General features: G+C 42.6%; 2 protein-coding genes across 2 annotated transcripts; one reads left to right on the top strand and one right to left on the bottom strand.

Moving 5' to 3' along the window:
• The first annotated feature begins 2,800 nt into the window (after positions 1-2,800).
• LOC125518015 (plant UBX domain-containing protein 8) lies at positions 2,801-8,067 on the top strand. The gene is made up of 10 exons (XM_048682978.1): positions 2,801-3,066; positions 4,137-4,198; positions 4,304-4,811; positions 5,041-5,150; positions 5,401-5,638; positions 5,732-5,920; positions 5,992-6,156; positions 6,803-6,946; positions 7,034-7,090; positions 7,697-8,067. Exons 1-10 carry the CDS (start codon positions 2,983-2,985, stop codon positions 7,808-7,810), a joined length of 1,671 nt encoding a protein of 556 aa, XP_048538935.1. The 5' UTR covers positions 2,801-2,982; the 3' UTR covers positions 7,811-8,067.
• A 285-nt stretch (positions 8,068-8,352) lies between these two features.
• Positions 8,353-9,035, bottom strand: LOC125518016 (non-specific lipid-transfer protein C4-like). Its single transcript, XM_048682979.1, has 2 exons — positions 8,681-9,035; positions 8,353-8,553 (listed from the first exon to the last, which is right to left on the bottom strand). The coding sequence occupies exons 1-2, from the start codon at positions 8,958-8,960 to the stop codon at positions 8,546-8,548; spliced, it is 288 nt and encodes a 95-aa protein (XP_048538936.1). The 5' UTR covers positions 8,961-9,035; the 3' UTR covers positions 8,353-8,545.
• Positions 9,036-12,879: the final 3,844 nt, after the last annotated feature.

Below are 12,879 nucleotides of genomic sequence, written 5' to 3'. Positions count from 1 at the left end.
CCTTAAAGCAGCTTGTTTTTTATGAGCGGGGAAATATTTAACAGAGAAGTAGTAAATCATATCCTGGGGACTACGCACACAACCAGGATCAAGAGAATTAAACCATATCTTAGCATCACCCTTTAATGAGAACGGAATAATTTAAGGATATAATAGTAGCGAGTTTTCTCATCATTAGTGAACAGGGTAGCTATATCATTTAATTTATTAAGATATGCCACAACAGTTTTAGATTCATAGCCATAGAAAGGATCAGATTCAACCAAAGTAATTATATCTGGATCAACTGAGAAATCATAATCCTTATCAGTAATAAAGATAGGTGAAGTAGCATAAGCAGGATCATATTTCATTCTAGCATTCAGAGATTTTTCTTTCAGCTTAGCTAATAGTTTCTTAAGATCACTTCTATCATTGTAGGTAAGAAAGTCTAGCAGTTTCTTCATCCATAACATAACCCTCAGGCACAACAGACAATTCATATCTAGGGGGAGAATCTTCATCATCACTTTCATCAATATTATCAGTTTCAATAATTTCATTCTCTCTAACCCTAGCAACTTGTTCATCAAGAAATTCACGAAGTGGCACAGTGGTATCAAGCATAGAAGTAGTTTCATCATAAGTATCATGCAAAGCAGAAGTGGCATCATCAATAACATGCGACATATCAGAATTAATAGCAGAAGAAGGTTTAGGTGTCGCAAGCTTACTCAAAATAGAAGGTGAATCAAGTGCAGAGCTAGATGGCAGTTCCTTACCTCCCCTCGTAGTTGAGGGAAAAATCTTGGTTCTTTGATCTTTCAAGTTCTTCATAATGATAAGCAGATATAAATCCCAAGTGACTCAAAGAATAGAGCTATGCTCCCCGGCAATGGCGCCAGAAAATGGTCTTGATAACCCACAAGTATAGGGGATCGTAACAGTTTTTGAGGATAGAGTATTCAACCCAAATTTATTGATTCGACACAAGGGGAGCGAAAGAATATTCTCAAGTATTTGCAGATGAGTTGTCAATTCAACCACACCTGGAAACTTAATATCTGCAGCAAGGTATTTAGTAGCAAAGTAATATGATAGTAATGGTAACGGTAGCAAAAGTAATATTTTTGGTTTTATAGTGATTGTAACAGTAGTAATGGAAAAGTAAATAAGCGAAGAACAATATATGAAAAGCTCGTAGGCATTGGATTGGTGATGGAGAATTATGTCAGATGCGATCGATCATGTAACAATCATAATATAGGGTGACATTGAAGAACTAGCTCAAGTTCATCAATGTAATGTATTCATGTATTTCGAATATATTCATACGTGCTTATGGAAAATAACTTGCATGACATATTTTGTCCTACCCTCCCGTGGCAGCGGGGTCCTATTGGAAACTAAGGGATATTAAGGCCTCCTTTTAGTAGAGTACCGGACCAAAGCATTAACACATAGTGAATACATGAACTCCTCAAACTACGGTCATCAACGGTAAGTGTTTCGATTATTGTCACTTCAGGGTTAACGGATCATAACACATAATAGGTGACTATAGACTTGCAAGATAGGATTAAGAACTCTCATATATTAATGAAAACATAATAGGTTCAGATCTGAAATCATGGCACTTGGGCCCTATTGACAAGCATTAAGCATAGGAAAGTCATAGCAACATCAATCTTAGAACATAGTGGATACTAGGGATCAAACCCTAACAAAACTAACTCGATTACATGATAAATCTCATCCAACCCATCACCGTCCAGCAAGCCTACGATGAAATTACTCACGCACGGTGGTGAGCATCATGAAATTGGTGATGGAGGAAGGTTGATGATGACAATGGCGATGGATTCCCCTTTGTGGAGCCCCGAACGGACTCCAAATCAGCCCTCCCGAGAGAGTTTAGGACTTGGCGGCGGCTCCGTATTGTAAAACGCGATGAATCCTTCTCTCTGATTTTTTCTCCCCGAAAATGAATATATGGAGTTGGAGTTGAGGTCGGTGGAGCGTCAGGGGGCCCACGAGGCAGGGGGTGCGCCCAAGGGGGTAGGCGCGCCCCCTACCCTCATGGACAGGGTGTGGGCCCCCTGACGTGGATCTTTCTTCCAGTATTTTTTATATATTTCAAAAATAATCTCCGTTGATTTTCAGGTCATTCCGAAAACTTTTATTTCTGCACAAAAATAACACCTTGGCAATTTTGCTGAAAACATTGTCAGTCCGGGTTAATTCCATTCAAATCATGCAAGTTAGAGTCCAAAATAAGAGCAAAATTGTTTGGAAAAATAGATACGACGGAGACGTATCACCCACTCCTTCAACTTGTATATGGAGGGGCGGGGCACCCCAAGAGGGAGAAATTTTCCTAGACGTCTCAATAGACAAGTCTTAGACAACATCAAAATAAATGCTGTCGAGATAGAGGTAACAAAACCTCGCCCCTGTAACCGAGATCGTTATCATCATCAATATGAATCAAGCAGGATGTAGGCTTTTACCTCTACCGAGAGGGGCCGAACCTGGGTAAAAACATCGCGTCTCTTGTCCCACTCAACCCCTCTCAAACTACCACATAGATGCGTTGGCCTCACGACTAAGTCCTCACACTAAGAACATACGCCGTGACAAATCCACGACAATTTATAATATACCCCTAGATGAAGGCAGTATCCATATAGGGCAAAAATGTAAATGTCTTCTTCTTTTTTGAGGGGCAGGAAGAATGCAAATGTCGGCCCTAATGGGCTCAGCATAACTACGGCCCACCGGCCCACTTGATCTCAACTACTACTACCGAGAATGCGCATAGCAAATCCCCCAAAGAAAAGGAACCCGCATCGACGAATTAATAAGCACGGCTCCGTTGCTTCACGAACTCTCCTCTTTCTTTTTCCTCCACCTCTATCGCTCCTCCTTCCCCCGGACTCCACCTCAACCCCCTCTCCGTCGCGTCGCCGCGGAGCCCTAGGACGGCGCCGCCGCGCTACCGCCATGGCGCAGCCGTCGCAGGAGGCGATCGAAACTTTCATCAGCATCACCGGCGCCGACGAGGCTGTCGCTGCCCGCAAGCTCGAGGTGAACCGACCTGCTCCTCCTCACAACTTCGTCTGTACTGTCTATTGTCCCTTCCCTTTCCCCGTGAAAAAAATCTGTGCCAGGGGCTACGTTCGTGTGGATTTGGTGGCTTTCGGGTTGAGTTAGGGTTCGCTCTCTCCCTGCTCGTGTGGGTCAGATGGCGATGCGGTGGGATGGCGGCTGGGCGGTTTGTGTGTGTGTGACTCAGCATCAGCGTATGATCAGTATGCAGAGTCGTGCTGTAGGGTGCTTAGGGTTGATGATAATTCTCCAATTGTGGGGTTTCTGGAGTGTAATGCCTGTGTTCTCCGATTGCTGCATACACTTACCTTATGTTTGATGTTTGTGCTTTAAGTAACACGGAATCATCAATGGATTAGAGTTGGGGGTGTCTTCGATCTGATAAATGATATGGCTGTAAATTGAGTTGATTTGTGCAGTGGGGAGGACTGAATTTTATGGAATCTGTCCAGATGTTTGCGCCATGAACCGTAGGGAGGAGCACGGTAGTAGTTAGTTGTATTTGCACTTTTGGAGTAGGGGCAAGAGGGAAAACATTTTTTTTTTGAAACATGTTTGTCGTCTCTGGATGTGCCAAGAGTCTATGTTAACTGAATGGCTGAAGTTTTGCAGATCTGCTTTTTCAGGAGATTTATTTCGACCGAGTATTTGATGAACAGATACACTATTAGTGTTTGAATTATTGTGCATTTCACTTCCTTATATTTGTTCATCTAATACTGCTGTAAAAACATAGCAATTTGGATTTTAAACAAGTAAAATATTAGTACATTGAATTTCAGTTTAAACCTTACTCAGTATCACTCGATGTGCTGTGCTGCACCTTATAGGCTAGGATACACTACAAATTTTAACTTGTTAAACAGTAAGGTTGAGGTGATAATGTATTCATGCTATCCTTGATCAATCTGGACTACAGCTATTGTTTTCGTCATGTTTTACACCTTGCTTATCTATTAGATTTAGACATAGTGATTCTTGCAATATGTGTATTACTAGCTTTCTGGGCTCATATATATGATAATGGCTGGCCAATGAAATGTACATAGGAGCATAGCGGTGACCTAAATGAAGCGGTGAATGCATACTTCAATGAAGGAGATAGATCCACGTAAGTATTTTGCTCTCTCATCTGTTCTCTTTCTGGTATGCGTTTAGTGTCCTAACACCCACGGAATTTCCTTTACAAAATGTAACCAAGCTGTATGATTTTCAGCACCAGAATCAATCAGAATCCTATACCTGACAGTCATGATGATATTATGGATCTGGACGAACCATTTGATCCTATGTTTAGCCGATCTATGGGCAACCCTTTTGGTATTTTGGACCCAAGTTTTGTTGAGAGAGCCGCTGCTGGTTTCTTTGGTCAGGGACCTCAGGTTACACATCCCAGGGATGTGCGGCAGATACCTATTGAAGTTAAAGACACTGATGATCCTCAAATTGGAAGTTCTGGTCAGGGTCCTGTTATTGAAGATGTTACTGGACGTGAGTCTTCATATGGTCTGGAGGTTCATGGGACTGTTGTCATTGATGAGGATGATGATGACTTGCCATCTACCCATGCTCCTGTTATCCCAAGAAATACTCCAAGCACATACAATTCTGCACCAAGTGCTCCTCCATTGGTGGATGTTAGTGACTATAACAATGACATAGAAGAGGAGATGATCCGTGCAGCAATTGAAGCATCAAAAAGGGATGCGGAAGGACTTACAAATGTAAGCTTCGACTTATTGGATATCTTCCTCTTTTAATAATGTAGGTTTTACACTTTAGTTTGAACAAGTCTGCTGTGTTTAGGCTTTAAATAGTGGTGCATGTGAGAATGTATCACTGGTCAGAGATAATGATCTAGCACGAGCAGTTTCTCTTTCCTTGGAGGCAGTTCTCCAAGATTTTGAGCTCTTGTTTTGTGCATGTATATTTACTATTTTTTTTATCAATCAGGTAGCAGAGCGAGAGAGAGTTCTACTTCAAGAGGGAATGCATGCGGTTGATAATTCTTCTGATTTATCTGATAAGGAGGACATTGAAGGAGCAAGTGAGGCAGTTGAAAGGTGACTATCAAATATTGTCCATTGTCTAACTTTATTCCATTAATTGTAGATCAATAATTTGCTCGGTTTCTCAGAAATGTTTCATCACTTGCTCAATTTCCATTGTTCCATCAGTCTGCAGTTTCAAAAGCATTGTGTTTGTGCTATTTTAACACAAGTTTGACTAGCTGAGCATGCACATTGTGTGTCCTATCGTAATAGCCTGTATCTAGTGATAACTAATTCCTTGTATTGTCCTTTCTTGTTGTAGGCAAGTACTAACCACAGGGCAAGCTGGAACTTCTAGGCAATTGGTTGATGAAGAGAACTTCCAAGACGATATTGAAGATGTTGACGAAGAACCTTTAGTTAGACAACGTTCTAGGCGTGTTCTATCTGGAACTGCCGGGCCAACAGAAGCAGTGCAAAGGGCTGACAGTCCTCCCTCGGGCCCTCATTCTCATGGTACTGAAAATGCTCACCAGCATAATGGAGCTTTCCCCTCAGAGGTATTCTAATCACCTCATGCCTCTAGGAGGCTTCTGTTTTGGTGCACTACAGTTTCTCCACAACTCACGGTTCTGTTTTTTTTTTCTGTCAAGTGGGGAGGCATTTCTTCTGAAGAGCACGATGAAGCTGTTATGCTTGAGGCTGCTATGTTTGGTGGGATTCCTGAACACACAGAATATCCATTTCCCCTCCCATCTCATGGAATCTCAACTGGCTATCCCCGAGTAGCACATCCTCCATCACCAACATTAACTGCACAGAGGTTGTTAAGGGAGCAGCAGGTATGGAGCTGTATTTATCTGCTAGGGAATGGATTGACTATTGCACCTAACACATGATATTTAAATTACAGGATGATGAGTATCTTGCAGCCCTCCAAGCTGATAGAGAAAAAGAGTTGAAGGCTGTGGAGGATGCTGAGCTCCGTAGATTAGAAGAAGTTGCTGCAAGAGAAGCTGCTATTGAAATGGAAAAGCAAAAGAACGAGGAAAAGCTGAGAAAACAACTTGAGGAAGAGGTACTTCAGTTGGTATTATCTATGAAGTTCTTTGGGAAAAGTTCTGGAATTCACTCCTCTATTAGTATTTCTCATGTTTGCTACATATATACCTCTATATACACTATACAGTAGTGTCATGGGCCTAGCTTAACACACACATCCCGATGCTAACAGTATAAGAGGCCACGTAATATTCTGGGATGTCTTGTGTATGGATTACGCTTGGATGCTGTACTGGTTAGGGTTTGCTTATCAGGATGATTTATTAAATCACTGCGGATGTGGCAAACTGTCAATTAATGAGTATTAATTTTGAACAAGAGTGGAATGAATGCCAGTTTGTAAGATATGCCTGAGATTGTTGAACTTCGTAGTATGTTCCTTTATTTAATTCTTACCAGGGTATACTTTTGAACTTAGTTATGCTTAACTAGAAGCAGCTTAATACAAGAGATGTCTCTTGGAAGCATTAGAATCAAAGTTGTGTAGGGTCATTGCTATTTCTTGCTGTGACTATCCCCATCGTCAAATAAATGATAAGAAGCATGTAATATTTCTTCTTCAGACTCTGTTAAAGCTTGATTAGTCTATTATTCTCGATGAACGTGTTATATTTGGCACTGCGACACATTTATTATGCATTTGTTTCACATCATGAAAATAGGAGTTGGAGTCCATGCTTGCAGCCAAGCGAACATCATTACCAAAGGAGCCACTGCCAAATGCTGAAGGAGCCGTCACAGTTGTAGTTCGCATGCCTGATGGTAGTCGCCAGGGAAGGCGCTTTTTGAAATCTGACCAGCTCCAGGTAGGCTGCTTTTAGTTGCCAGTTCTATTATGGAATCATTCATTATAAATTTATACCTGCTTCCAACTTTCTGGGATTTTATTGCAGGCCCTTTTTGATTTCATTGACATCAGCAAGACATTCAAGCCTGGAACCTATAGACTGGTAATTATACCATTTTTCTTCTATTTGAAGAAGTTATGTTCACAAAAGAAGTTCTATTGAGAAAGATCAATTCAGCTTCCACTAACGTGGTATAGTGGATCATGGTCATATACCAACAGTGCTTGGTTGCCCATGCTGTAACAGTGGAAACTATATCATGTTTCCACAGTTCAGTTTTTCGTCATCAACATCTATGTATTAGTGCTGCTATATCAATATATGCCACTGAATAATGCTTGAATTCCCATATTGATCCATTCCAAATGGACTATGTAGCTTTAGTAGTTAAGTTCAGATAGTTGACGGCAGCATTCAGTACAGTAACCTGTATGATGATTGACCGCATAGAATGTGCGACTCAGAACCATTTCTGCTATATGTGGCATGCTTATTTTCATTTTTAGATCACAATGATTTTCGGGCATGCTTATAGTGATTACCAGAAATACATTTTAGCTAATCATTCACTTCTGTTGTTTGGTATGTGGAATTTGGGATGATGTTTCAAAACTCTATGGAAGGAGCACGCCAGAATATCTTCTTGTTTTATACTGATATAGTATTCTGATTATTATATCAATACTAATGCAAATCTGTGATTTGCAGGTGAGATCTTACCCCAGGCGTGCATTCACCGACGAGGAGTGTCAGATGTCGTTGAGTGATGTGGGTCTCACCAGCAAACAGGAGGCCTTGTTTCTAGAACAAATTTCAGGATAGTGTGAAGGATTTAGTAATGGATGGCATCCAACTGGGGATTCATATTTTTTACTTCTATCTGTCATATGTTGATGAAAAGTTAGCAAGGTTTCTCGTGAACCTCCGCGTCGCGAAAGGTCTCATTATCCTCTTTTGTTTTATGATCCGATGTTAGTAAGTTCCATTGTGTACTCGGTGCCGCAATCCCACTTTAGGCATGCAGTCAGGATGTATATACAGTGCTCTTTTGTTATCTAAACTAATGGATTGCATGCTAAGTTTTTTGAGTTTGCAGACATCATACTAAGGTTCTTTGTGAGATATCCCAATTGGCGTTCATATTATGGACTCATGGTCACCTCGGTGACCTGGCCCTCCCAACCTTATGCAGTCGCCACCTTGCATCAGCAATTTAGGAGTAGCATTTTTCTTTTACCGAATTCAGTAGTATTGATATTTCTACGCGGCATTGAGTGTTTATTTCTACGTGGCCATGTGGATTTACTATGATGAAATTTACCTTCCAGCTCCATCGAGTTTGAATGAAAAACAAAGTGCAGAGGTTAAAGTGAGAGGCCGTGCCTCAAATCGTCCATTTTATTAACGTGTCGAGATCGACAGCAGCAGCAGGACACGACAGACTGGACAAACGAAAACTAAGACGGCGGCGAAGAGGCAGACATGCCGCAACAACGGCAGAAATGACCACCTTCATTATTAGTTACTCTGTGACTCGCATCGTTTCTTCGTTCCGCCTCAAGCCGCTGCCGTTCATGCACAAGGAAAAAGGAGACAGAATCAAGCTTAGAAAACTTTGGACGCATAAACAAAGCAGTGGTAGTTATTTTATTTTGAAGAAGGAATGATGCATGGAGGGTTGTGTTGGCTTACAGCAGTTGACTTGTCCGATGTTGCAGCGGGAGGGGAGGCTGTTGATGATGCCCATGGTGCTGCACGCGCAGTCGCGCGAGATGGAGCTCAGCGCGCTGCAGCAGTCGGCGCTGGGGTCGGCCGCGCCGGGCACCAGGTACGCGCGGCACGCCAGCAGCCGGTTCAGCTGCGGCACGCACCTCCCCGGCGGCTGTGCCTCCGCCGCCGGCCCGAGGCCGCCGACCACCAGGAGAACGAGGGACACGGCCAGGAGCGCGCGCGGGAAGGTGCTCGGCGCCATCGTACGTCGGTGGACTGTTTTTGTTCTCTCAAACGCTAGCGTGGCTCGTTGAGCTTGTGCTGGCTGGCTGTTGCAGTGCACGACGACGCGCTGTGGTATTTATAAGGAGTTTGAGGAGAAGGAGGGGCGGCGAGCTTTGCATGGCTCACCTAGAGCTAGTAGAACGTAGAAGGCGATGACGCACCGTGCACGGAGCGAGCGGTGGAGCAGCCGTTCGAGCAGTTGCAGGTTTTGTGTGAGCTACCGAACGAGCGTCACGCGCCTGGGCGCATCACGCTCTTGAGATCTTCGCTTCTTTTCCGGTGCCGGCTTGTCCTAGGAGAGGAGCTTGCGACGCACGGCCTGCTCGATCTGTGTCTGTGCGCGGCTGCCAGGCAATGCCGGTGCCGGCATCTCTTGCCAGCGGAGTATCTGGAAGAAGTTTTTTTTATTTGCGAAATATGCCCACTTAGAAGAAGTTGTAGTTGCAGTCTTGAAAAATGTTCATCACGTAGTAAAAAAAATGTACATCGCTTATTTGAAAAATGGTCATGATGTATTTGAAAAATATCACGGCGTATTTGAAAAAAAATTGTCGGGTATTAGGAAAAGATGTTAATCGCAGATTGGAAAAGTGTTCACCACGTCTTCGAAAATTGTTCGTCGGGTACTAGAATAATGTTTGCCTAATATTTACAAAACTGTCCATTACATATATTACAAAAAGAATTCATCGCGCGAACCAACCTGTGGTTGGATAGTTAGATGGACAGTGGTATTCCTAGCCCGCTAGCGTTCAAGTCTTGGTGCTCGCAAAGATGATATGCCGCCTCAAGCTCTCGAATGTGCTCATAGGGATAGGATGCGTGTGTGTGCGTTCATAGAGGTGAGTGTATGTGATGGGGACATCACTACTACAATTACACCCACAATCCCTGCTGATACATATATTAGACCAATTATTAAAGCTCGCGCACGCCAACTAAATTATATTATCAGGTACTTTCATTTCTTGGTAACGATTCTAGTGTTTATAAGAATATAATGCTGCCTAAGTTAGATACTTTTGTTTTGCTTACAAATGAAGAACCCAACATGGACAAGAAGGATGAACACTGGAGCATGATCAAGCATGGAGATGATGGCGCGCGCAAAGGGAACAAGAACATAGTTTCTGGTAAAGTTTTCAGCATTTTGGAGCCACCATGATGACATCCAAGGACATGGACAAAATATACAAAATGGTCTTTTATAAATTTTGTCCGTAGCTTAATATAGGTGTTGCGCTATCTTATTTTTGCGTTAGACTCATGTATTTTCGAAATGCAACTTCGTAGGTTATTTTTAGAGTCCATACTGTAGGGGGAATGACTGAGGAGGTGTTTTAGTATGACCTTGCCAAAGGTGGATGAAATTCCCTCTCTTTTCCTCTATAAATACAACCCTTAAGACAACATTTAGACTTGAGTTTTGTTTAGATTAAAAGTTCACCATAGCTGCAACTTCGCGTCCTTCGTTTGTGTTCTACGACCAGAGCAAGACATCACATAATCCCACTTCCATTAATAAAGATTTCCTCTTATATTCGCAATATTCAGATTGCAATTTCAATTTCTTACTTGTTCTTCATTTGCGTGCAGGAAATAGACCTCCGTGGTCAGGTTGATCGTGTTCTGGCGTGGTCAATAACCTCTCGGTGTTAGTTTAGAGATTGCTAAGGCGCTGCGTCCTCGCACGTTCGTAGTCGGATCGTCAAAGTCTACTTCACCGAAAACGATAGCCAACATCTCATCGAAAGATGGGACACCTTAGCCTCTATCAAGTGGTATCAAATTTCTAGATTGCTCGGTGAGATTCTACTAGTTTTCGTAGTCTAGATTGCATCTGTTCTTCATACCTTCACTTCACGAAAAAGGAAAAAAAATTCGGGTTAGTTCATCATATCCAAACCAATCTGAGCCTTTGCATAACCTTTTCAGTGTTTTTGCTTTGTTGAATTTGCAGCTGCATCGTCGTGTCGAGTTGCTGGTCTTAGTGTCTAGTCTCTTAGAGTTTCGAATTTTGTTCACATGCTGTCACGCCATCGCCGCACCATCGTCATCACCACTGCATATACCACCATCGTCATCACCGATGCCATATACCACCATCGCATATCCGCCGCCAATCCGAATCCATATACACCACCACATATTCGCCGCCATCACGCCAACCCGAGTCCACCTCCATCACAGATTCGTCACCAGTCCGTGTTCCACCGCCCCTACATATATCCATCACCAGTCCGAGTTCCACCGAATTCATCTCCGCCATTAATCCTATTTCGAGTCCAGTATTTACCTCTCTCTAATTGATTCCCAGATCACGTACTAGTACGAGTAGTGACCAATTCAGACTCCCCAACTTCCGTGCCACCCGTAGAAGAAAAATAGTTCCAGTTTAAAAAAAACTAAGTCTGGAAAATTCTGGCCAGGTACTTTTTAGATCATTTGTGGACTTTTTGATAAAAGAATTATTGCGGAGAAAAAAAGAGAGGCAAAAAAGTGAAAAAAAAGAAAGAAAAAGATTCAGAGTGTGCTTCTGCCTTGTTTACGTGTAGCGCCATAATTTTGTTAGTGTTCTAGGCCCGCGTCTCTAGCATGGTCTAGCCTAGGACCAGCACAGTACTGTCATTGAGCGTTTATTCAACTTTGCATCTCTGAGTTGATTATTGCTGACCCTTTTTGCTACCTGTTATAAGCCTCCCCAGCTCCACATATATCTATGTCATGCATATGGCACCACCTGAAAATCGCTCTATCCAAGGTTTGAGAGTTTTGACTACAATGGTTGCTGATCACTGCCTGCTGCTTGGTAAGAACTGGTAAGAATTTGGGATTCGCTTGACGGATTTGTGACTCTCCTCCACACCACCACCACCACCACCACCACTTCCTAATAATTTGTAGGATCATATTCTTGTGTGTTTCTCTTGCTGCTAACCATTACAGGATCACAAGCCGACGAGACTGACTAGGAGAACATGATGAACAAGGCATTACATGATAAATTTCAGCAAATGTTGGGTGAACAGGTGCAAGACGTGATGAGTAGCTTTGGAAAGGCACCGGAGAGGATAGATGACATTGAGAAGACAATTGACACCAAGTTGGACGCCAAGTTCACTGAAGTGCTCGCGCGTCTACCACCACGTGCCGCACCGTTGCAACAACAACAACCACCTCCACATCGTGATCCAGTAGGACGAGCGAAGCATGTTCCTCTTGAGGAATGCCAACATTCTGGTGCTGCTGCTACTGCTGTTGATGGTTCTATGGCTCCTGCTGCTACTGTCGAGGAGGAGGGAAATTACGAGGGCGATTACGAGGATGAGGTTATGCAAAATCAGAACTATGTGCAACCACCAGCACCACCACTAGGTCGTCCACATACATATAATCGTAATGGTAGGGCTGCACCACCACCTCAGGTACGAGATCGTGATCATGTTCCAAAACTAAAATTGAATATTCCGCCATTTGAGGGTAGATACGTTCCTGATGTATATCTTACTCGGGATTTAGAAACGAACACTGTTTTACATGTTTACAATATCCCGAGGATATACCTGTTGCTGCTACTGTTTGTGCACTTGCTAGTTTTGCTTGTGTTTGGTGGTCTAAACATTATAGATTATATCATGATAATACCCCAACTACTTGGGCTGCTTTGAAAACTACTATGCTGTAACATCCCAAAATTCTAAATTTTGGAATGTTATAATAAATAGATAGATTTGATTGATTGTTTGATTGATTGTCTGAAAGTGAGTGAATTAGAAACTTCTTGAAAGTTAAATGAGAGGGAATAAAAGGACTTTCCCAAACTTTCTTATTTGCTTTCTGATCTCCGTGAATTCAAATACTTTTCATCACAAAACCCCGGAGAGAAGATGACATGA

The sequence above is a fragment of the Triticum urartu genome, chromosome 7 (genome assembly GCF_003073215.2).
Source record: "Triticum urartu cultivar G1812 chromosome 7, Tu2.1, whole genome shotgun sequence".
In the NCBI taxonomy this organism is placed as follows: domain Eukaryota; kingdom Viridiplantae; phylum Streptophyta; class Magnoliopsida; order Poales; family Poaceae; genus Triticum; species Triticum urartu.
The sequence above is the reverse complement of the archived record's forward strand: the minus strand, read 5'-3'. Positions and strand labels throughout refer to the sequence as shown.

Bases quoted from the DNA above. Each gene is read 5' to 3' on its own strand.
- LOC125518015 (XM_048682978.1), top strand. From the start codon at position 2,983: ATGGCGCAGCCGTCGCAGGAGGCGATCGAAACTTTCATCAGCATCACC. The intron at 5,151-5,400 runs GTGACTATCAAA...TTCTTGTTGTAG, and splicing joins GCAAGTGAGGCAGTTGAAAG to GCAAGTACTAACCACAGGGC. The intron at 6,947-7,033 runs GTAGGCTGCTTT...ATTTTATTGCAG, and splicing joins TGAAATCTGACCAGCTCCAG to GCCCTTTTTGATTTCATTGA.
- LOC125518016 (XM_048682979.1), bottom strand. From the start codon at position 8,960: ATGGCGCCGAGCACCTTCCCGCGCGCGCTCCTGGCCGTGTCCCTCGTT.